Source organism: Thalassophryne amazonica, chromosome 5, assembly GCF_902500255.1.
Source record: "Thalassophryne amazonica chromosome 5, fThaAma1.1, whole genome shotgun sequence".
NCBI classification, from domain to species: Eukaryota; Metazoa; Chordata; class Actinopteri; order Batrachoidiformes; family Batrachoididae; genus Thalassophryne; species Thalassophryne amazonica.
Window position 1 is genome coordinate 57,199,727 of NC_047107.1, and position 26,487 is coordinate 57,226,213.

At 40.3% G+C, this 26,487-nt stretch overlaps 1 protein-coding gene across 1 annotated transcript in view; it reads right to left on the bottom strand.

Moving 5' to 3' along the window:
* Window positions 1-26,487, bottom strand: part of smtnb (smoothelin b) — a 212,568-nt gene that overhangs the window by 131,978 nt on the left and 54,103 nt on the right. Inside the window, 4 exon segments of the mRNA XM_034170347.1 lie at window positions 1,800-1,879; window positions 11,045-11,123; window positions 11,207-11,285; window positions 18,804-18,961. Coding sequence (XP_034026238.1) covers window positions 1,800-1,879; window positions 11,045-11,123; window positions 11,207-11,285; window positions 18,804-18,961 — 396 coding nt within the window.

Consider the following 26,487-nt stretch of genomic DNA (forward strand, 5'->3'; position numbering starts at 1 on the left):
AGAAAACTTAAAGCAATATGTCTCAAAATCGAAAAAATGTACAACAAAACAACTGAGGAACGAATGGGAGGAAACTGGAGTCAACGTCTGTGACCGAACTGTAAGGAAACCGCCTAAAGGGAATGGGATTTACATACAGAAAAGCTAAACGAAAGGCATCATAACACCTAAACAGAAAAAAACAAGGTTACAATGGGCATAAGGAAAGCAATTGTGGACTGTGGATGACTGGATGAAAGTCATATTCAGTGATGAATCTCGAATCTGCATTGGGCAAGGTGATGATGCTGGAACTTTTGTTTGGTGCCTTTCCAATGAGATTTATAAAGATGACTGCCTGAAGAGAACATGTAAATTTCCACAGTCATTGATGATATGGGGCTGCATGTCAGGTAAAGGCACTGGGGAGGATGGCTGTCATTACATCATCAATAAATGCACAAGTTTATGTTGATATTTTGGACAATTGAAAGGATGTTTGGGGATGATGAAATCATTTTTCAAGATGATAATGCATCTTGCCATAGAGCAAAAACTGCAAAAACATTCCTTGCAAAAAGACACATAGGGTCAATGTCATGGCATAGGGTCAATGTCAATAAGCAGATCTGATTTGATGCAGGTGTTAATTTGGGGGATGAAAATTTACAGGGTGATTCCATAATTTTTTCCACAGAATTGAGTGATTCCATATTTTTTTCCTCTGCTTGGTCTAAAAAGTAACTGTTACTGACTGCCACAATCTTTTTTTCTTGATTTCTTATAGGGTTTCTTAAAGCCATAAAGTTGGCATTTGAAATGACTTAGTTTTGTGTCATGTCTGTGATCTGCTTTTTTTTCTACAAAATTAAACAACTGAATGAACATCCTCTGAGGCCGGCGATTCCATAATTTTTGCCAGGGGTTGTACTTAAGGGGAAAATTTCAGTACCAGCAAAACCAGTCGCCGTGTCTGTTTCGTTTTATTTTAGTTGAATGCAGCGCTGCATTTTGTATTCAAAAGTGCAAAGAGTGCTGCGTTTGGTTGCTTTGCAGTGGTTGGTGGTGGTGACTTTTTTTTTTTTACTTTTCCTTAAATTTGGCACAATTGTTCAGCCATAAATGACTGTTCTGTTTCACTCTGGCTGTTGTGTTTAACAGAAAAGTGTGTGTGGGTCTTCCAGCAGCACGACTGTGTATCCAGAAAACGAACAGCAGCTTTCTTTACAGCTATAATGTTGCTCACTCATCTCGTCACCAACACTGACCAGAGCCTTTATAGGGGCTGAGGCCCCCTCCTGGTTTCTCCAGACACACACTGGCTTTGTTTTTGTGTCACCAGTTTACTCTGCACTCATTTTGGACTTTACTTTTACTCAGTACTTTTTACTTAAAGTACATTTTATATGAGAAATTTACTTTTGATACTTAAGTACAATAAATGTCAGATACTTTAAGACTTTTACTCAAGTAATATTTTTAAAGGAGACTTTAACTTTTACCAAAGTAATTTATGCTAAGATACTTGTACTTTCACTCAAGTATGACTTTGTGGTACTTTATAAAAGAGTGTTTGTGGTTTTTATGATGATGACACAGTGCTTCTTTGCTGTTTGCTACATTCCTCACTGTGGAATCAGACAATATCTGTGGTCCCTGCTGCTATGCAGCACCATAGCCTGCTCACTTGGTTCAGATTTACAAATAATCCTGACACAGACTCTTACTCAACAGCTGAAACAGTGGGAAAGTATCTCCATAAGTCACCTTTAATCAATGGTGAATCCATACATCCAGGAGATCACTCTTTCTGGTCTTACCAAAGTTCTTGCGCTGCTCTGCGGTGTCCTACTGTCCGGCTCCAGGCAACCACGAAAGGTTTTACCTCCTTCCACAGACCCTAAAAAAAAACATGCACAGCAACAGCATTTGACAAACATTCTGGCTACACGGAGAAAGTGCAACGAGGCAGGTGAAAAACAGCCAAACACGCAGATTTGAGAAATGAGGAGAATCAAACACAAGAAAATAAAAATACATTAAACTTGACATGGCAGAGGATGGGATCATTTGTAGTGTCCTGAAATGTTCTTTTCTTCCAGGGTCTGAGAAAGAAATTCTGTACACATGTGACAGGACTTTGCATCACCGCAGCCATGTGTCATCATTCTGGAGCATGACAGACCAGACAACAGTAAGGGCCCCTTCACACAGAGTGCGAAGTTTGGACAGCGTTTGGATGAAAACAGCGAAACAACGTGAAACAGTTTGAAATTAGCACATGAAACATTGCGCCGACAGGCAGCGTGCACGAACCCGGTGCAAGAGTTCATGCATGCGCCGGTGTCCGTCAAGCAGGAACAGTACCAGGTGCACCACATCGCGCCACTTATGTGGAATAACTAAAAAGAAAAAAAAAAAGAAAGAAAACGAAAAACAAACACACCACCCGGGACGTGAACTCACACCTTTCAAAACCTCTGATTCCTAGTCAGAGACTTTACCACAGAGCTATGGAGCTGTTCTTTGAAAGCTGCCAGAAGCTGCCTCATATCAGGAAGGACATGGAAGTATTCCCAAAAAAAAATTAAAATCCTACACCATATAAAAACACTGCATTTATCACATGGGCAATACAAATATGATTCGTCTGTTCCTCTGGTGATGACCCATGGTCACTGACATACAGAGTCATGTGCTGTGATCATATCCACATATACTGGTCAGGTGAGGCCAGTCTGCCTCGCGCGTGTTCTGCCCAACATGCATGTCTTGTGGATGGTGCGCCACAGCACAGACACCACGTCATGTGGAACAGAGCTCACGTGGGTGACGTGATGGTCAGATCGCCTGCTGCGTATTCTGATCTGATGGTCCGTTCCAACCTGAGGGGCTGTCAGTGTCCGCTCCGTGCGCAGGCTCACTTGCTGCAGCTTGTTGCCACCACGGTGATACAGTATATGTTTTTATTTATGTCCACGTAATATAGCAATCAGACAGACGCGACTCACAATGGGCCGTTGCTGGTCCATGACTGTCCAAACACAGTAGGTGTTGTGTAGCTGGAATGTCCAGAAGGACAGATCACAACAGTTGCTTCAGTCGGAAGCCATGCCTCCTGTGAGTGGAGCGCACACACCCAAGTGTCAGTGTGTGTGTGTTTGCAAAGTCACACTCGTGGGGAACTTAGACAAATTTCACAGCAGTACGACAGTGATTGGTAGCAGTCTCTTGTCATGCCAAGAGTGCGACTGGCCACACATTTTCTACGTGCCATCTGAGCGGTGTTACGTGTTCGTGCCAGTCACCTAGAATTTGGCCGGCACCTGCCGCAAGAGGGTACAATAGGTTCGCACAGCGCACGCTTTGTCTTTCAGGTGCTTGTGTGCGCAAAAAGGTGTAGCAACAGGTGTACAAGGCGTTGGCGACAGGGACAACATTACACCATTTGCACACGATTCCTGCGTCATGCGCACTAAGTGTGCACTTTGTCCAAGCTTCGCATTATGTGTGAAGGGGCCCTAAGGAATGGCAGGAATCCTTAATCTGATTCACTAAGATGTGTAGGTCTGCTTCAGTAACCATGGCAACAACAGCCAGCCATCTGATGAAGCCATGTGCGCTTTCTGCGGGTCACAAAATCATGTGCATGGTCTCTCTGTGACCCATTAATATAAAACTGTAAGATAAGACATTGTGTCAAGTCAAAGGTTTTTAACTGAGCACATTCATGTGCAGATTGTTGGTTATTTTAGAGATGTAGGAATGAACCGGTTGACCTCCTGGGTGATCACTATCCAGGACCCAAGGTAGTTCTGTGGTGACTTAACTTACATTAGCAGCATCATTTTTATTAAGTACTGGTGGAGTTCAGATATCATCAAGTACCACTGCACATTTGAGCACATGGCCACTATAAGTACAGTCTCAGTTTGCTCTTTTGGACATAAGCTGAACTATTTAAATCAATTTCAATTTATTTTCATTAATATAGCGCCAAATCACAACAGAGTTGCCTCAAGGCGCTTCACACAAGTAAGGTCTAACCTTACTAACCCCCAGAGCAACAGTGGTAAAGAAAAACTCCCTCTGAGGAAGACTCATGACTAATGAAGCTTCATGAAGGCATGTAGCATTATTGCTATCTGACGAAGTACAACACTGACTTTACAGTTCATACATTTGTTTTTAATTAGAGTATCTATCAGGCTAATCAATCTGTGATTGATTTTTTTTTTTCCAGGCTACAACCCAGAATGCAGGATGGAAAGCAGGTGAATATTTATTTATAGTGTTAAAAACACCACCACCAACAACAAAAAACAGTCCAACCATACGGACACAAATGGCAAAACAGGCCTGGAGACAATCAGAGAAAGATATGGACACAGCAGAAGAATGGGAGAATAGGAGAAAGCAACAGGAGAGCAGGAATATCAAAGAACACCAAAACACAGGAACAGACTGATGCAGTGAAACTCAGATTCATAATGTGAAATCGACACAGTGAATGACAAGAACAAAGTGAAAACCAGGAAATAATATAGTGCCAACAGTGATGAGACAATACAATGCAGGCGTGTAATGACCAATGAGAAGCAGATGTGAAAGCAAGACAGAATGCATATGGACAGTACACTGGGGTCAGTCATCCCGATGCACCATGATATAGATTGCGCAATACTGTTGACACCATGATAATACAGAAAACACATTAGGCAATTGTTTTAAATACACCAAGGAAAAACAGCAGAGACAAAATAATGAAAAATAATACAGAATATGTATCAATTCTGAAATCAATAATCATTTTGGTGCAGCACTGATCAGCACTGCAATAATCGGAGTCACAGACGCAGGTGGTCTGTGTGGCCATCGTTGTTGTTACCCCCCCTCCCCCATGTTCTGGTATGTAAAAACACCTGTTAAAGTACTTTTCTTACAGTGAGAAAAATAAGTATTGAACACGTCACCATTTTTCTCAGTAAATATATTTCTAAAGGTACTACTGATACGAAATTTTCACCAGATGACGGTAACAACGCAAGTAATACACATGTACAATGAAACAAATAAGAGATGTCCATAAATTAAGTTATGTGTAATACTGTGAAATGACACAGGGAAAAACTATTGAACACCTGAAGAAAGGGAGGTGCAAAAAGGCATGGAAAGCCAAGACACCATCTGAAATCTATCAGTAATTAGAAAGCAATCCTGCCCCTCGTCAGTGGAAATTAATATCAGCTGGTTTGGTCTCAACTGATGGCCTGTCCTTACCAACCTTACTGTTGCAAAACATACCGACGGCATTGGTCACAGAAGGATTTCTAAACTTCTGGATGTTCCAGTGAGCACTGTTGGAGCTATAAATCTGAAAGTGGAAAGAACATCATTTCACCATGAAACAGCCATGACCAGAAGCATCTCAAAAGATTTCTGACAGAAGTTAAAGAAGACTTGTCCAAAAGCTAAGGAGCACTTGTGGAGAGCTCCAGAAAGACCTGAAATTAGCAGGTACAATTGTTTCAAGGAAAACAATAAGTAATGCACTCAACTGCCGTGGCTTGTATGCACACGCACCACACAAGACTCCAATGCTGAAGAAAAAGCATGTTGAAGCTAGTTTAAAGTTTGCTGCACAACATTTGAACAAGCCTGTGAAATACTGGGAAATATGGACTTGTCAGATGAGACCAAAACTGAACTCTTTGGATGCCATAATACACACCATGAATGGCACTATGCATCACCCCCAAAACACCACACCAACAGTGAAGTTTGGAGGTGGGAACATCATGGTGTGGCTGTTTTCAGCATACAGCACTGTCAAACGTCATGTCATTGAAGGAAGGATGAATGGAAAAATGTACCGAGGCATTCTTGATAAACATCTGCTGCCATCTACCAGGATGATGAAAAGGAAATGAAGGTGGACATTTTAGCAAGACAATGATTCCAAACACACAGCCAAGGAAACTCTAATTGGTTTCAGAGAATGAAAATAAAGCTGCTTGAATGTTCCAGCCAGTCATCTGATTTGAAACCAATAGAACAATCAGAGTTCAGAGAAAAGGTCCACGGAACCATGGAAAGATTTGAAGACAACTTGTGTGGAAGAATGGGTCAAAATCACACTCAGGCAAGAGTCAGAGTTAGGTACATTTTTTTGGAATTGCCCATGCAGGTCCACCTTGGATCTGCTGTGTCAACCCCAACTGCAAACAAGGGAGCAGCCAATACAGAAACTGATAATAATATAAGAATACAGTATGGTAGCTATTAAGGTTTAAAGAGATGATGAACCTAATATAATATAATTTCAGACAGCGAGGTCACAGGGGATGTATATCAATCCAGGTGATTTATTGTGACAAATAGTTCTGTCATGATCTGGCCCTTTAAGGCCATCTGTCATTAGTCTGGATTCATATTTCCTTCCATGCTCTGAGTCTTCGGTGTTTTTATTCATGTCTTGTCAGGTCATCACGGTCATGTTTGTGTTATCATTGGTTTGTTTCTGTTCATCATTCTTTTATTTGTGGTCTTCTGTGTAGTTTTGTCTTAGTTTGATTCTGTTTATTTCAATTCTTGTATTATGCTTTTGTCACCTCTGATGATCATCTTGTAGGCTCTGGTTTCGCTTTATTTACTTTCTGTGTTTAGTAATCGGGTGATGTGACTTTAGTTGCATTTTCAGTTTATCATTTATTTTGTGTTACATCATCTGTATTCTGGTCACTGGTTTTGTTTTCTGTCATTTATTTTCTGTTTAGCTTGTAGTCTGCTTTTCCATCTTATCTGTTATCGCATTTACGTTTATACTTAAGTCAGCATCTGTTCAGCTTTGGTTTTGGATCACAGTCTTTATTTGCTTATCTTTCTTTTTAGGCTGGTCACGTTGTTTAACTGTTGCTCCCTTTGTGTTGTTCACATCTATTATTGTTTGTCTTGAGCATGTCACATTTGTCACCGTTGTTTTTTTCTGTAACTTGTTCATCTTGCCCCAGTCTGCTTTGCTCTTTGTCTCACTGCACCCTCTTGCACCTGCTCTTCTCTTTCTCAGCCATGCCCCTTCTAGAACCTTCTGCACACCTGTTCCTCATTCCACACCCTAATTATCCTGCCACTATTTAAACCCTCACAGTCTCACAGTCCCCTGCCAGATTGTCGAATGTTGTTCACTTTCCAGCTCTCACACCTTGCCTTGCTTTGCCTTGTATTCAGCCTGCCAGTATTTGACCTTGTTTTGTCCTCAACCATGCTTTTGTCTCTGCCTCTGATTGCCACCACGCTGTGTTTTTTGACCTCTGCCTGTTTGTTTGACCAAGCCTCAGCCTTACCCCTGTCTGTACCTTTGCTTCACTGCTGGACCAACCGTGTACTGAATCCCTGCTTAATTTATTATATTAAATCTTTTTTCTTACCCCAGTCTGCTAGTGAGAGTCTTTGTGCCATGCCTGATAAGTTCAAAGAGTGCAGAGGTGACAAAAGTCCCAAAAAGAGAACGCACGGAGGACTATCAAAAACAAACTCAGAACTAAACAAGAACATGGTCGGGTAAACACAGAGAACTGGTACTTACACACAGTGTGGAGAGCAAATCAAGGCAAGGACAAAGATAAAGTACAGACCATGACATTGGCGTAGACCTTGATAGAAACATACACAATGAACCAGCAATTACAGACAAACAAGGAAGTGCTTAAATAACAAAGGTAAAAGTGACAGAAGGAGGCTGAACTACAAAGACACACGTGAACGAACAGAACACAAGGAGATAAATAACTAACAGACAATAACTGGTGACAGAATACAAAACGGACAACAAAGGGTGGGAAATAAATAACAATAACCAACCAAAACTGCAGAAGAAGAGGAATGAAAAGACGGAAATAAAATGACAAACTCAGAGGTGAACAAAAGGCAAACCAAATATGAAAAACTAAGGATGAAATATTGAGGTGATCAAATATAAATGACAATCAGAATAAAACTATGATCAAAACCAAAACCCAGAATACAACAGAACAAAGATGTAGAACAAAGAATAAACCGTGCCCACAAAAAGCAGGTGGACGACAGGCTGACACATTAACCAAAACAGATGATCAACATACGCAGGGTTTTGGACAGACACAAGGCACAGGGGAGGCACTACACACAAACGGGACACAGAAGAGGAACAGAGGCAATGCACATGACACTCACACAAAGGCACACACCGGAGGCAGGGCGAAAGCATACACGACGGACCAGGGGAGACGCACCCACACACACCAGAGGAATGAGACAAAAACAGAATATAACATACAGTATAAACCTACAGGACAGGAATCATAAGCAAACAGACAAATGAAAACCCAAAAATCATACAAAGAACTAAAAACCACGGCCAAATGGGCCGATGGGTGGAACTGCCACAATAACACTGTTTCATCGGCATGCTAAAGTTTACCCAACCATCCTGCTCAAGGTCATTCTTTTGTTATAACTAACAGATTAGGCATGTGGAGATTAATTGATAGGAATCAGTATCTAGAAACAAACATGCGCGATGTGAGTGCATCAATTCATTCAGTGTGCATCGATTCAGTTGACGGGTGAAATTGTGTTGTATCGCTCGCTACCTGTTTGCATCGATTTTTTCCGAAAATCACCATGGACTGAATGCACCACGGATGGTTCTGGACACCGGAGAGACTGTTGTTTTTGAGGGTGTTTATCGAGAAAATAATCATTTCTCTACGTTGATTGCAGACTGCAGCGGGTCTGCTTAAGCTTGAATCAACAAAGCAGCACTTCGACCCGCCGTTCACTGGTTCTCTGCTTCGCTGGTTTTCAGAAGCAGCAAGTCCGCAATTTCTTCATTAACCCCTCTCAAAGCCATTTAAAGATGTCAATCGTGAGTCACCTTTGTGTGGATTAACATCATAAACTGGGACTGTTGTCTTGTTGCGGGCAAAAAATGAGAGTCGTCCTCCATTCCACACTGGAGTGTTACGCAATGGTTCTCTGGCGTGAGCACCAGCTAGTGCATAAACTGAAGTTGTCCATCAGGTAAAGGAAATAATGATAATAATACTAATAATATCCTGTTTTGTGGGACAAAGTGTGTAGTGCAGCTCCAAAGAGCCACGCGTATTTCGGTTAGAATGAATAACTTCAGAACAAATCGCCATTTTAAATCAAATGACAGCTCTTTCCAAACGTTATAACACAAAACCGGGGTTTTTCTTCACCAAAATGAGACATCCTGAATTTTTATGAATTACATCCTGACGTGCAGCCAGCCGGCTGACGAGCTCAGCTCAGAGTCTATGGAGTTAGATTTGTGTCAATAATATCTGAAAGGAAATGCTTTTGACAATAACTACAGATTTTTTTTCTATTTATGTCCAGAGATCAAGGATCCACCATGTACATCAAGGATCTAGCAACCATGTACAGATTTTATTGATGTTTATTATGTCCAGAGATCAATGATCCAGTGACCAATTTTATATTTATTTACTTTAAGAATCAATAAAATGTTGCTGACATAGAAAACCTGTAAAGCCCACTTTTAGTACACAGAAAATTAAAAAGAGGTGTTGATAAGGGAATCGATAAAGAATCGGATCGATTAAGCGGAATCGATAAAGGCATCGATATCGATAAAATCTTGCCAATACACATCCCTAATCGTATCACACCAAATCGTATCGTGTGGCATTGTGAGGAATTGAATCAGCATCAAATACATATCAAATCACATCGAATCGGGAACAGGGATGAATTGTATCACATCGTCAGTATCGTCATATATCGCTATATGTATCGTATCGCTAGTAGTGTATCGAGGTGCGTATCAAATCATTATCAGTGATAACATTCACAAGCCTATTACAGATGTCACGGTTGTGATATTTTCTAAAACTTTGCACTGACTTCAAAAACCTTGATCTATATCAGACACCTATATTTCTTTAATCTATCTCCCGTGTCTCTTGTCCTCCCTCATGCAGGTGAGACCTATGCAGAGCTGCTTTTAATAGCACATTTTGCTTAATTCCTCAAGAAGCAATGCGATATATTAACAATTAAAAGCCAGTATTACTAACTGCACTGAGCATTTCATTCCATGGGAAAGAGCACAAGTTGGGATCTTTTCGGTGCACATAAGGCCAAAAGGCCAATTTTGAACTTGATCAATGTCTAGGGTAATATTTATCTGGCTTACCTTAATTTGATTCCCAGTAGCTTCGCCGGGGGGGGGGGGGGGGGGGGGGGGGGTGTTTGGTTACCCTGTGTACCTGCACCCTTGTAACACATTATGGTCCTTAAGGGACTAATGAAGCTCGTCGGTGAGCACGGAAGGTACTACTCTAGTTACCATTACACTGCAAGGGGTAACTTTGTTTGTGTTCACACAAAAGTGATCTAGGAGAGATCTGTAGTGGGATTTGATAATGTCTGAAGATTTCCACTATGTTCTAATTTGATGTTTGTAATAAATTAACATCACAGTTCCCTGCAAACGGAGAGGGGAAAAAGTGAAAATTCTAACCATCCATTCCCATCAGATGTTGGAGGCAATAATGATACAGCTATCACTCTACCAGACTGACTCACATTCCAGTGCCCAGCTAGTCAAAGCTGTGAAAAGTAGAGCATGCGTGTTAGTACCGTTCATCACATTTGAGTTCAATTCATTTCCCATGAGTCACACTACTTCTCTGATGTTTAATCACATGAAAGATTTTCTTCCCTAAGAAGTACCAATTTAGGCCCTTATGCCAGTTGGTGTTGGCATGTATCCCCTGATTCCGTAACATCAATTGGATGACAGTCTATGACTCTAATTGGACAGGACATCAGTCCATCACAGGTGACTACCCCAGCCAAGGCTGATTCCCATTTACAGCTGAGTGGACTGAGACAGAAGACAAAATATCTTGTTGCAAGATACACAGATGTAGGATTACCAGGAATCAAAGCCGTGTCTTTATATCGGTTGGCTAACTTTGTTCCTGAGTTCCATCTTAAATCAGCCAGAGACAGTGTCATCAAATGTTGCTCTCACCTTGCTGTTGATCCTCTCTGATTTGGCGGATGGCTGCTCTGATCATCTTCCTCTCCTCAAACTCTCCAGCTGCACGAAGCTGCGTGCAGATACACAACAGAGTCAGTGGAACTCGTCAGTGCACAAGTGAAGCCTCCAGTGTTCCTGTTCATTAGCACTTACCATTTTTGTCAGTTCATCGATGTCTTGGATGGTTTGCAGCTTTTGTGACAACACGTCCAATGTGTCACTGGATTCCGACCTGTCAAAGATCATCAGAATGATCTCCAGCATAACCACATCAGTGAACTTGTGCTAACCAAGCAACGTCATATTTTCAACACTGTGGGATTTGCTGAGTGCAATCTGTAGACTCAGGTCACCAAAAGACAAACCCGATATAAGACAAAGTTTTCATTACTGGGTCAGAAAATTACTGCTGTGGCAGATCTGACAGCAATAACACTCAACAGCTGAAAAAGACTCGCATCCTCCCACTTCTCAGCGCCTCCATTTCACTGCTTTCTTTTGTGCTGGGTTCTGTTACTTTTGTGTTCCTGCAGGTCTGTTATTAGCCTCCCTTTCCTCCAATCAGATGTATTAAAGGATGTGTGGCACGCGGGAGTGGAAAACGTCTCATTCCAACCCTGAAAAAAATGAAATAATGCAATTTTCAGAAGGCTTTTTGGTGAGGTACTCTTGCAGCTTGAGAGGCAACCCTTTGTTTTTATAGACCAAGTCCTCTTGAAGCAGCAACAAATGGAAATGATTAGATGGCACCACTGCTGTTAATCAGAGTGCGGGTGGAGGTGAAAGTTGTCTCCATAAACATCACGTTAAATCTTGATTTTATTCCAGATCAGGTGCTCTGAGAACGTTGGAGGACTGAAACATATTTAACTGATAGCTGTAATAGGGTGAAGCTGAGGTGAAGCTTAAGATTTGCACTGCACAAATAAAAGAATCTCAGGAGTCACACTAATCATCAGGATTATGTTGTCAAATGCTCTTATATGCTTCATGATGTTTTGCAAATGAATATGGCATAAAAAGATTTAATGGGGATTTGCACAGTGCTGCATTCAGCAAGACTTTGTAGTTTAAATGTTGCAAACTAGTCTGAAGAGACAGCTTTCAGGAGTTATTACCTGATGGCCATCAAATACAGCCATCAGGTATTGCGAATGCTTTGTGTCCGTCCCTCCATCCGTCTGTGCTTGGCATAAGTCCAGTTCTGTTACTAGCACAGTCTTCAAATTCACAGGGGAACACAGACCTTGGAAAAGTTCAAAGATGGCTAATGTTGACCCATTTTAAGAGATATTTTAAGAGGTTAAAAAGTTGCATTCTATTTCAATCTGTTATGTTTTTTTGAGTGGCGGGGGTGACAGCCAATCAGTGGCAGGTCTCTCCAAAACCGCTTTGTTTTGTGTGTTTATATACGTCTCTCGTATCTTATAAAAGCTAGCAAAATGCTGTTTTTAGAACCTAATAACCCCTCTGAACGTATTTACAAGACATTTCATGGAGGTTAGCATGGTGATGTCACAGGCTGGTAGCTAGCTGCCACACACTTTTGTGTATAAATATATCCCCTTTGTCATATTATGTACAACCCCAATTCCAGTGAAGTTGGGACATTGTGTAAATGTAAATAAAAACAGAATACAATGATTTGCGAATCCTCTTCAACCTATATTCAATTGAATACACCACAAAGACAAGATATTTAATGTTCAAGCTGATAGACTTTATTGTTTTTGTGCAAATATTTGCTCATTTTGAAATGGATGCCTGCAACATGTTTCAAAAAAGTTGGGACAGTGGTATGTTTACCACTGTGTTACATCACCTTTCCTTCTAACAACACTCAATAAGTGTTTGGGAACTGAGGACACTAATTGTTGAAGCGTTGGAGGTGGAGTACCCGCATTATTTTACTACGAAGCCACGCTGTTGTAACACGTGCAGAATGTGGCTTGGCATTGTCTTGCTGAAATAAGCAGGGACGTCCCTGAAAAAGACGTTGCTTCGATGGCAGTATGTGCTGCTCCAAAACCTGGATGTACCTTTCAGCATTGATGATACCATCACAGATGTGTAAGTTGCCCATGCCATGGGCATTTTAACTATTAGAGAAAAAATTACTCATAACCATCCCAAAGACGTATCGATATCTTTGGCTGCTTTCAGTGATGCCGGTATTTGGTTAGACTCTTTCTCTCCGATTGTTCTGTCTGAGTTATTCTCATTAGTTACTTCATCCAAACCATCAACATGTTTATTAGACCCCATTCCTACCAGGCTGCTCAAGGAAGCCCTACCATTATTTAATGCTTCGATCTTAAATATGATCAATCTATCTTTGTTAGTTGGCTATGTACCACAGGCTTTTAAGGTGGCAGTAATTAAACCATTACTTAAAAAGCCATCACTTGACCCAGCTATCTTAGCTAATTATAGGCCAATCTCCAACCTTCCTTTTCTCTCAAAAATTCTTGAAAGGGTAGTTGTAAAACAGCTAACTGATCATCTTCAGAGGAATGGTCTATTTGAAGAGTTTCAGTCAGGTTTTAGAATTCATCATAGTACAGAAACAGCATTAGTGAAGGTTACAAATGATCTTCTTATGGCCTCGGACAGTGGACTCATCTCTGTGCTTGTTCTGTTAGACCTCAGTGCTGCTTTTGATACTGTTGACCATAAAATTTTATTACAGAGATTAGAGCATGCCATAGGTATTAAAGGCACTGCACTGCGGTGGTTTGAATCATATTTGTCTAATAGATTACAATTTGTTCATGTAAATGGGGAATCTTCTTCACAGACTAAAGTTAATTATGGAGTTCCACAAGGTTCTGTGCTAGGACCAATTTTATTTACTTTATACATGCTTCCCTTAGGCAGTATTATTAGACGGTATTGCTTAAATTTTCATTGTTACGCAGATGATACCCAGCTTTATCTATCCATGAAGCCAGAGGACACACACCAATTAGCTAAACTGCAGGATTGTCTTACAGACATAAAGACATGGATGACCTCTAATTTCCTGCTTTTAAACTCAGATAAAACTGAAGTTATTGTACTTGGCCCCACAAATCTTAGAAACATGGTGTCTAACCAGATCCTTACTCTGGATGGCATTACCCTGACCTCTAGTAATACTGTGAGAAATCTTGGAGTCATTTTTGATCAGGATATGTCATTCAAAGCGCATATTAAACAAATATGTAGGACTGCTTTTTTGCATTTACGCAATATCTCTAAAATCAGAAAGGTCTTGTCTCAGAGTGATGCTGAAAAACTAATTCATGCATTTATTTCCTCTAGGCTGGACTATTGTAATTCATTATTATCAGGTTGTCCTAAAAGTTCCCTAAAAAGCCTTCAGTTAATTCAAAATGCTGCAGCTAGAGTACTGACAAGGACTAGAAGGAGAGAGCATATCTCACCCATATTGGCCTCTCTTCATTGGCTTCCTGTTAATTCTAGAATAGAATTTAAAATTCTTCTTCTTACTTATAAGGTTTTGAATAATCAGGTCCCATCTTATCTTAGGGACCTCGTAGTACCATATCACCCCAATAGAGCGCTTCGCTCTCAGACTGCAGGCTTACTTGTAGTTCCTAGGGTTTGTAAGAGTAGAATGGGAGGCAGAGCCTTCAGCTTTCAGGCTCCTCTCCTGTGGAACCAGCTCCCAATTCAGATCAGGGAGACAGACACCCTCTCTACTTTTAAGATTAGGCTTAAAACTTTCCTTTTTGCTAAAGCTTATAGTTAGGGCTGGATCAGGTGACCCTGAACCATCCCTTAGTTATGCTGCTATAGACGTAGACTGCTGGGGGGTTCCCATGATGCACTGTTTCTTTCTCTTTTTGCTCTGTATGCACCACTCTGCATTTAATCATTAGTGATCGATCTCTGCTCCCCTCCACAGCATGTCTTTTTCTTGGTTCTCTCCCTCAGCCCCAACCAGTCCCAGCAGAAGACTGCCCCTCCCTGAGCCTGGTTCTGCTGGAGGTTTCTTCCTGTTAAAAGGGAGTTTTTCCTTCCCACTGTAGCCAAGTGCTTGCTCACAGGGGGTCGTTTTGACCGTTGGGGTTTTACATAATTGTTGTATGGCCTTGCCTTACAATATAAGGCGCCTTGGGGCAACTGTTTGTTGTGATTTGGCGCTATATAAAAAAATTGATTGATTGATTGATTGATTGATGGGCACTAACACACCCCCATATCATCACAGATGCTGGCTTTTGAACTTTGTGCTGTTAACAATCTGGATGGTCTTTTTCCTCTTTTGTCTGGAGGACACAATGTCCATGATTTCCAAAAACAATTTGAAATGTGGACTCATCAGACCACAGCACACTTTTCCACTTTGCGTCTGTCCATTTCAAATGAGCTCGGGCCCAGAGAAGGCGGCGGCGGCGTTTCTGGATGCTGTTGATGTATGGCTTTCACTTTGTATTGTACAGTTTTAACTTGCACTTGTAGATGTAGCGACGAACTGTGTTAACCGACAATGATTTTCTGAAGTGTTCCTGAGTCCACACAGTAAGATCCTTCACACAATGATGTTGGTTTTTCATGCAGTGCTGCCTGAGGGATCGATGGTCACGGGCATTCAATGTTGGTTTTCAGCCTTGCTGCTTACGTATAGAAAGTTTTCCAGATTCTCTGAATCTTCTGATTATATTATGGACTGTAGATGATGGAATCCCTACATTCCTTGCAGTTGAACGTTGAGAAACATTGTTGGACTATTTTTTCCATGCAGTTGTTCACAAAGTGGTGATCCTCGCCCCATCTTTGCTTGTGAACGGCTGAGCCTTTTGGGGATTCTCCTTTTATACCCAATCATGACACTCACAATTAGTGTCCTCACTTCCCAAATGCTTATTGAGTGTTGCTAGAAGGAAAGGTGATGTAACACAGTGGTAAACATACCACTGTCCCAGCTTTTTGAAATGTGTTGCAGGCATCCATTTCAAAATGAGCAAATACTTTCACAAAAACAATAAAGTTTATCAGTTTGAACATTAAATATCTTGTCTTTGTGGTGTATTCAATTGAATATAGGTTGAAGTGGATTTGCAAATCACTGTATTATGTTTTTATTTACATTTCACACAATGTCCCAACTTCATTGGAATTGGGGTTGTAAACGCTAGTGAGAAATAAACACTCATAAAACTGAAAACACTGTTTTTGTAACCTAATAACACCTCTGGAGTCATTTACAAGACATTTTGCAGGGTTAGTGTGCACGCTAACCTCCGCTAAGTCAAAGCTAACTTCCTATGGAGTTAAATTTGTCTCATTAATACCAGCAAATGCACAGAGGGTGATCTACAAATATTCCTTGATTTGCACAACTTCTGCTCTTGTCAAAAGCTCATATACACACACACGCAAGCCCTCCTGCAGATGCTGTTAAAACGTAAATATTGTTTTTGATTGATTGATAAGCTTTACTGAACACGTACAAATTGTATGCCAAGGGTATTTTAGCATTGCGTTATAAATTTAGGTTTATTATTAGGAGAAAATCCAACTAATCCATAACCGTAATTAGTCAGAAAAAATATTCAATACACAACACTCCACAATGCCTTCATTTTATAATAATTTTTCTTTCGAAATACCTTTATTTTAATTACTGTTTAAACTGTAATAGAAATGTAAGTGTATGCAGAAAAACATCTATTTCAGTAACTGAACACCATTAAATAAAATATTTACAAGAACATACATCTGAATTTATTTGACAGGTCACGTAGTGGCCAAGCGGTTAGCATGCTTGTTTCCAAAGCAGAAGGTTCCTGGTTAAAGACCACCCGCACCCATTCCACATGTAATGTGGAGTTGCCTCAGGAAGGGCATCTAGCATAAAAACGTGTACCAAATCAACAGGCAGATCCATCTTGGATCTGCTGTTGCGAATGTGAGTGAAGAAAGAGAGAAGCTGAATGAATTTACTTGCAGTTGAATTTATTTGACACTTTAAAGCGTGTTGGTCCTGTTTTTAATTAGCTGTGCCAGCAAATTATATGTTTACTGACCGGATGAAAAATAGGAAACTGTTGCCTAGTTAGCAGTTTTTCCAAATCCTGTGCTCAAGATTTAGGCACCTTAAGATGTTGAGGAAAATACAGCTTTATGATTTTTATGATTTTTTTTTCTTCCTAGTCACAGAAAAATTTAATGGGAGATTTATTTCCTATTTCATTAAAGAAACAAGTCAATTGACAGGTTAAAAACCTCATTAAAAAAATTTATTTATTTGCAGGGTCAACTGCTGTGTACATAACTCAAAGATGGCACAGTAATCGAGAATTGGAACCAATTAAGAATCGGTTACAAATTTTTCATGCCTTAGACTATGAATTCTTCTTATCAATGGCAACACGTTTTCCTGTCAATTACACATTGCAAAATTTATTGCGTTGTGAATGTCAGACATGATGTGAGCATGTAAAATTCTGCGGCTGGCAACAAGGAAAACGGCTACATGAATGCTGAAAACCTTTATAGAGTTACATTTCTACACAGAACAGTTGATCATGACTTGATAAAGGAAAATATAATCTAATAATAAGCAGACTCAGCAATGGGATCGGTACTGCCAAAATCTTACCAGATCCCATTCCTACTTGCTGGTGATCATACATCATGTTAAAACTCAAATTTTCTTGTAAATGGCAGGAGAGCATGTACAAGAAATTTAAGCCTCATGACCTAAAAGAATTTAGTGGTCACCAGCACCCTGTGACTGGGAGCAAGATTTCATAAACGGTGCACGGTGGATTAGTTGTTAGCACTGTTACCTCACAGCAAGAAGGTCACGGGATCAATTCTCACCTGTGGAGTTTGCATGTTCTCCCTGTGCTTGCGTGGGTTTCCGCCATGTGCTCCGGTTTCCTCCCACATTTGAAGACATGCAGGTTAGGTGAATTGGAAACTTTATAACTGTCCAGGTCTCCCTTGCAAAAGAAATTTCAATCTCAATGGGACTAACCTGGTTAAATAAAGATTAAATTAAACAAACCAAAGGTCTACTTTACATGTAACTCCCTTAACAACCCAAGTCATGTCCCTCTGTGCCAACATTCCTATTTAAATAAAAGAACAACTGCAAATTATTCTGTTAAGAGATGATTATGTTTCCCAAAATAGGAGGTTCAGTGGCCCTGAACTGTATCTCTCAAAATGCAAAATTTCAGAGCTGAATATTCAGTACTTTCTAAGGCACTGACAGCGATTTGGTAAACTCCACTGAATGACTCCATTGTGCCTATGGATGTCCTAATCATAGGTCAGAAGCAGTCACACATTTTATATTTATTTAGACATATTAAGGATTGAGCAGCTTTTCCTTATTTTTGAATGTATTTTTTATGACAAATGTCATGACACACAACTGTCAAAAAGCTGAGAAGCCTCTTAACCAGGAAAGCAAGATACAGACATGAACTGAGAGCCAAAAGACTTCTTAATATCTCTTAAGATAGAAATCCATCTGGTTTTTATTGAAGCAGACGAACCTCAACAAAAACTGACAATATATAATCAAGTACAGATAATGGAAAATTTACATTGGTCGTCATTTTCTGTCCTTTAAGATTCCCTGACTCCACTTTTCCAGACTTTAATTTTTCCAGCAGACAGCTGAGGAATGCTGCATCTGAGTTTGAGAGACTTTGCTCCAGCATTTCCAGTTCACCTGGACGGGTGCTGTTTGTCATTAGGACAAACCTGTATGTACGTGTCGTCTCACCTGTGTTGATTCTCTTTGTCCTCCTGCTGTTTGAAGCGTGCAAGTCGAACTCTTTTGCTGGCCAGAGCAGCCTCCATGTCCTCTATCTCCCTCCTCCTCAACTCACGGATTGCTGAACGGATGAGGCGCCTCTCGTCCAGATCCATGGTACCATCAAGCTACATATATAAAGTGAAGAGATAAAGTGGACAGAAAAGTCACTGCCAGCAAAGCATCTGTATTGCAAAGATTAGTCACTTCTTGCTTCCACTAACAAGGTTTTTTGGTTTGCCTGATCACAGCAAATAAAAAATATTAATAATGATAAATAAAAAAAATTGGGCCTATCTCCACATACTTTTCATATGTTTTTAAAAGGAAACCGGTGATAACAGTTATCAAAGGAAACAACATAATGAAAATGTCACCACTGACCCATGCCTACATAGTTATTCTTGCTGAGTACACATAATACACAGATACAGGGTCCTAATTACAGAACACAAAAACTAAAAGAGAGACCGAAGAAACACTTTGGCTGTCACTTCTCAGAAACCATTTTCAAAGGTCAAATTACTGAAGCAGGAATACCAAGTATGACATCTGTTGTTCAAGATTAACATTTTGGTCAAAGAGAACTGATTAAGAAACAACACAATGACTCGCAAATTTGTATCACTGTGTCAAATATAAATGAAAAACTGGAAAGAAAATTTCAAATAACTGATATGACTGCAACCTGAATGGTTCCTTCAATTATTGTTTTGGCAAACAAAGTGACCATGAAGGTGAATATCCAGATTAACAGCTTCGGCCATTGGTCAAGGCATCCAGTATGTCATATTTCAATGGACAAAATGGACAAATCAAAGAAGTCATTGCTACTTTTATATGCAGTCAGTGGTGTGACCATGAGCACATCACAACGCGCTTTCAGTGCAACTTCCACATGACTGTTGGTCAGCAACGTCATTGGGTTTTATGTAGAAGATGGAGTTCTATGAATGTGTATAGTTCCACAGCGACAGTGCAGCCAAGAAGAAACTGACACATGAATGTTCCTGTATGCTTTGGATCAAGATTTTGGTGAAGTTCTACTGACAGGGATGTGGAAGTTCTCGTACTTAACTAGAAGCACTCAGACATCTACACCCCGTGGAATCATTGAACCTAAAAAAGTCAAACAATGATGTTTGCTCAGTAGTAAAAAAGTTTCATCTGCTGTGACTGGATAGCATGTATCCTTAGTGCTTGGCATCACAGTTTATTGTAACTTGCACCTTTCCCAGAAGCTACTGTCATCTGAGCACTGATATTGATATTGCATGTGCTTATAGAGAAAAACAAATAAGAGACAAAATTCAATTTATTATTTAACTAAACTGCAAATATATGAATTTTTTTAACATTTATGAAACACTTCTCTAAATAAGGCCATAGGGTCACTGACCCTAAAGAGATTCCTTCCTTGGCACAGTGATCTATTTCTTTTTGTCTCTTTCTCTAAAATTGCACCACAGCAAAACACCTCCGTGTTGATAACCATTCGTAAGATTCAGGCAGTTTTCGATGGCTTTCAGTCGAGTGAGTATCCGAGAAATTTTTTACAGCTGGGCATGTTCAAACTTGCTTCCAACGGAGGTGTTTTGCTGTGGCGCCGCGCGATGAGCGGCTGGGTGCCGACGCGCGAATCCGTCCGCACGTCTTTCATTACAAAATCTCCTTTAACAGTGGAATGTCCGGATAAACTGCTGATCCCGACCTCTTCTGAAACTTCTCTGTTCTCTCACGACGTCCTGGGTCAACAGAGGCTTAAATTTGGAAGTTTTCAGCTCGAAACAGGCTGACGACGGCGGCTCGGGGCGTGGCGCGCCGTCCGGCGCCGTGGGCTGTCCTTAAAGCGATAGTAACACTCCTTAATCTCTCATCAGCCCTTAAAATTTTCACTGAAAACCATCTGAATTTCTCGAATGGTGTCCACTTGGATGTGCCTTACAGTTTCTGAAAAAAGTTTGATCAAGCAAAGCGCCAGTCTCTCAGGAAGAAGTCAGACAAAGGAATTCCGACAAGGGGGGTGGACCAGTGCTCACTCAAAGCCTGCCCACAGGCAAATGACGCAACCGACAGGCGTGAAAAAACTCACGCATGCGCACGAAGGTTCAAGCTTGTCTGACGCAATCACACGTGATTCAAATCCATATAGTTTTTGAAAAAATAAAAAGGTCGGTTTCTTTTCTAATAGACCTCGTATAAACAAAAATAAATTTAAGAAATATTACAATTTGAAAACAAATGCACCCGAACATGATGACAGCTGCAACTGCTTAATACTAACTTTTAACACTGAAAATGCCATAGACATGCTAACGCATTAGCATCGGGATCCGGATCGTGATCCGGATCACCACTAAAATTTAATCACTTGTTCCTCTTGTCATTTCCAACCACTCCACAAAATTTAATCAAAATCCGTTCAAAATGTTTTGAGTTATCCTGCTGACAGACAGACAAACAAACAAACGCTACCGAAAACATAACCTCCTTGGCGGAGGTAAGTATAACTGCAAAGATCAAGCTATTTGGCATGAATACCAGACATCATGTTTGGCAGAAACCAAGTGACAGGAACTGTGAGACTAGTCAGGATTGAGGGAAAGATGAATGCAGCAATGTACAGAGACATCCTGGATGAAAACCTGCTCCAGAGCACTCTTGACCTCAGACTAGAGAGACGGTTCATCTTTCAGCAGGACAATGACCCTAAGCACACAGCCAAGATATCAAAGGAATGGCTTCAGAGCAACTCTATGAACGTCCTTGAGTGGCCCAGCCAGAGTCCAGACCTGAATCCATTTGAACATCTCTGGAGAGATCTGAAAATGGCTGTGCACCGACGCTCCCCATCCAACCTGATGGAGCTTGAAAGGTGCTGCAAAGAGGAATGGACAAAACTTCCCAAAGATAGGTGCACCAATCTTGTGGCATCATATTCAAGAAGACTTGCTGCCAAAGGTGCATCAACAAAGTACTGAACAAAGGTTATGAATACTTATGCACATGTGATTTTTTTTCCATGTTGCCATTATGGGGTGTTGTGAGTAGAATTTTGAGGGGAAAAAATTAATTTCATCCATTTTGGAATGAGGCTGTAACATAACAAAATGTGGAAAAAGTGAAGCACTGTGAATACTTTCTGGATACACTGTATGCCTAATCAATTCCACTTTGTGCATAATTATAATAGTAAAACTAGGAAACAGAGTAATGGTGAATAAATGAAGTCTTAGTTGTTATAAATACATGCATTATTGTTGTTGTATATTAGTCATCAAAATCATGGACTTTTCCATTCAGTTGAATTAGAAAGTGTAGCCAGTCTGGTTATACGGTCATAAACAGAGCTTTACCGGTGACACATAAGTGGAGCCAGTATAAAGGAGTTTTACGGCAACGCGTTAGCGGAGCCGTAAAACGGCTATTTGCAACCATATAACAGCATGAATGTTCGCAAATCATCAGACACAAGGGGGTTATTCCCATTCTAATTCAATTCCATCGTTTGCACGGTTTATTTTTCTGTAAGTAATTCGGTCAGCGAGACTTACCATTGAGCTGAAGGAGCATCGTTCCAACAGCGGTCAGGGAGAGAAGTAATCCATTAAACATGAAAATCCATCAAATCCACCAAATGTGATACAGTAATTCTTTATCAGAATCCACATCAATACTTTCGTATGGAAGCTTAAATTCACCCATTTCTACGGCATCTGTATGCGACTTTCTCTCGCTCTCAGCTAACAGCGCTAATAGCTAGCAGTGCGCACAGCCGGTGTTCTCTTGAATTGTCCGTCTCGTGGCATAAATTGACAGTTCCACGTCCCGACAATACTGCGCATACATGCGCAGTTGCATCCTCCCCACCACTGCACAATGATATTCGACAGGAACAACATCTCGTCAGAACACAGGTCAGGGCACGGAGTAATACATCCAAATGTGAAATGGTTGAAAATTTTGGCACCGTTACCCCAATATTATACAGTCTGAAATCTCACGTGGTTAACCAATCAGATTTGCATAAAAAATGTAATTGGATTACAATATCTGTTTATATGTGTCATTTTGTAACATTAATTTTCTCTATTATATAGTTTGTGAGTTTGAGAAACAGATGAAAAAGAGAAGAAGCACCTTATCTCACAATGTTATCTGGATCTGCTCCAAATTTCAAGTTTCATGAAAAACTGATGAAACTGATGAAAATATTGAAAAACACCTCATTTTGCAATATTATAGAAGGCAAAATTAAATAAATAAATAAAATACAACAAATTACTGGATCCACACTGTCACCTAAAAATTAATGGGCTCTTCCTTATCCCTTGTTTCACCCCTTAGAAGAAGTTTGATGAAAGGTCAACTCATCAGTTTTTAAGTAATCCTGCTAAAAGCAAAGCAAAGAAATGTGACTGGAAACAAGAACATCTCTCCAGGACATGGCAGAGGCACCAAACACCTCATCCAGTTGCGCTTACATTTATTTACATATAAAAAAAGGAATATCTGCGGTTATACTGTTTTGTAAAATTCCTTCATTACAGGCGTTGTCCTGACTGAGCAGAGGGTTGTGAATGAGTAGAGTGCAGAGCTCTCAGGCTCTTTAATTAAAGCACTGCAGCAGAGCTGAATTCCTTCAGCAGCTCTCTGTAATTAATCTCACCAAACACAAAGTACAATAAGGTAGTCATTTATAATACTGGGCCAATTTTGGGTCAATCGGCCCTCCTAAACATGCAACAACTGTCCAACCTAATCCGCCTAAGTTCAGGAGAGTACCACCTGTGATTTCTCTTGGTTTGCATAGGAATCCAATCACAGCAGCCTAATCAGAGTCACGATTGAGAGGTAGGAAACATAACTAGAATTTACGGGGTCATGGGGGATCACCATTCAGGGCTTCAGAAATTATTCATAGCTTGGTGATGATGAGTGATGTGACCTCAATAATGTGCACAGGCAGGACCACCTGAGAAAGAAGGATGGGAAACAGAGAAAGAAGCACAGTTGTTATTCAGGTGTTTGGTTCCCTTGTGTACTTGTCTCGTATTTCATTCTGCGGAAGGCCTGATGAAGTGACCCCTCTCAGAATACTCTAAACTACGTCAATGCTTTGAGTAAGTGTACAAAAAAAAAAAAAAGCATGATAACAACTATGCATGTTTGTGCAGAGAGGTCAAATGGAGCCTTTACTTATGAGACAGAGATCAGCTTTGTTTTTGGGGCAGCGAATAGCAAACTGTCAACACATGCCGAGAAGAGCCGCCCTGATATACATCACGCTGACACGCAGAGCCGACGACCTTCTCCTAAAAAAAGGAACTGGATCTGGTTGTCAAACTGGTTGAAAAGGGGGATGATGGGTTTGGAAAAGGAGAGGGGGCTCTCACAAGAGATGAAGAGGTCCAGTGGTTTTGAGGTCTCACATTGGTTTGGCAAAATATGCAGTCTGGACTGCACGAGCTCAGCGGATCTCTCCTTATGTACTGCAATTTGTGGAAATTTAGTGCTGAGCTGGCTGAAAGGAACGAGAGGGTGGAGAAAACACATAAATGAAGGATTTGAGAGATGGCTGAAAGGGAAAGTACAGACGTTAGACGAGAGACAAGATGAAAAAAAACACAAAGAGAAAGGTTGGCATCATATGTCTAAAAATGGGCAGAGGAGAGTTGGGAAGGAAAAGTCCTATCCTCACACGGGTCATTCCTCACATTCCTGCTGACTCACAGGGAAAGAGATGACAGTGAAATCAACCGATCAGGAGGCAGGTTTGCGTTGGAGATGAGCAACAGTGTTCGGGTTAAGACTTTGCAGAAGGAAAATAATGAGAAGATAAAGGAAATGAGAACGCACTTGCTCATTTCCATCATTTACTAAACTGTCTGTTAGCACACTGGAAAGCTCACGGAACAAATGTAATTATCCAGCTGCTACACTGCCACGTTTCAGGAATGACAGAATTATTTCTTCTATTTCCAGTTAGTCCTTCAACGACACACACACACACACCCACATACATACCTACATACATACATACATACATACAGTAGTGTTCAGAATAGTAGTGCTATGTGACTAAAAAGATTAATCCAGGTTTTGAGTATATTTCTTATTGTTACATGGGAAACAAGGTACCAGTAGATTCAGTAGATTCTCACAAATCCAACAAGACCAAGCATTCATGATATGCACACTCTTAAGGCTATGAAATTGGGCTATTAGTAAAAAAAAAAAAAAAAAAAAAAGTAGAAAAGGGGGTGTTCACAATAATAGTAGTGTGGCATTCAGTCAGTGAGTTCATCAATTTTGTGGAACAAACAGGTGTGAATCCCCTATTTAAGGATGAAGCCAGCACCTGTTGAACATGCTTTTCTCTTTGAAAGCCTGAGGAAAATGGGACGTTCAAGATGTTCAGAAGAACAGCGTAGTTTGATTAAATAGTTGATTGGAGAGGGGAAAACTTATACGCAGGTGCAAAAAATTATAGGCTGTTCATCTACAATGATCTCCAATGCTTTCAAATAGACAAAAAAAAAAAAAAAACAGACGCGTGGAAGAAAAAGGAAAACAACCATCAAAATGGATAGAAGAATAACCAGAATGGCAAAGGCTCACCCATTGATCAGCTCCAGGATGATCAAAGACAGTCTGGAGTTACCTGTAAGTGCTGTGACAGTTAGAAGACGCCTGTGTGAAGCTAATATATTTGCAAGAATCCCCCGCAAAGTCCCTCCGTTAAATAAAAGACATGTGCAGAAGAGGTTACAATTTGCCAAAGAACACATCAACTGGCCTAAAGAGAAATGGAGGAATATTTTGTGGACTGATGAGAGTAAAATTGTTCTTTTTGGGTCCAAGGGCCACAGACAGTTTGTGAGACGACCCCCAAACTCTGAATTCAAGCCACAGTTCACAGTGAAGACAGTGAAGCATGGTGGTGCTAGCATCATGATATGGGCATGTTTCTCCTACTATGGTGATGGGCCTATATATCGCATACCAGGTATCATGGATCAGGTTGGATATGTCAAAATACTTGAAGAGGTCATGTTGCCTTATGCTGAAGAGGACATGCCCTTGAAATGGGTGTTTCAACAAGACAATGACCCCAAGCACACTAGTAAATGAGCAAAATCTTGGTTCCAAACGAAGAAAATGAATGCCTCGCAGATGTGAAGACATCATGAAAAACTGTGGTTATACAACTAAATACTAGTATAGTAATTCACAGGATTGCTAAAAAAGCAGTTTGAACATAATAGTTTTTAGTTTGTTTCATAGCCTTAAGAGTGTGCATATCATGAAAGCTTGGTCTTGTTGGATTTGTGAGAATCTACTGAATCTACTGGTACCTTGTTTCCCATGTAACAATAAGAAATATACTCAAAACCTGGATTAATCTTTTTAGTCACATAGCACTACTATTATTCTGAACACTACTGTACATACATATATACATACATATATATACATACATATATATACATACATATATATACATACATACATACATATATATACATACATATATATACATACATACATATATATACATACATACATACATACATATATATACATACATACATACATACATATATATATATATACATACGAGGTCTCTTAGATAATAACCGACCCTTTTTAT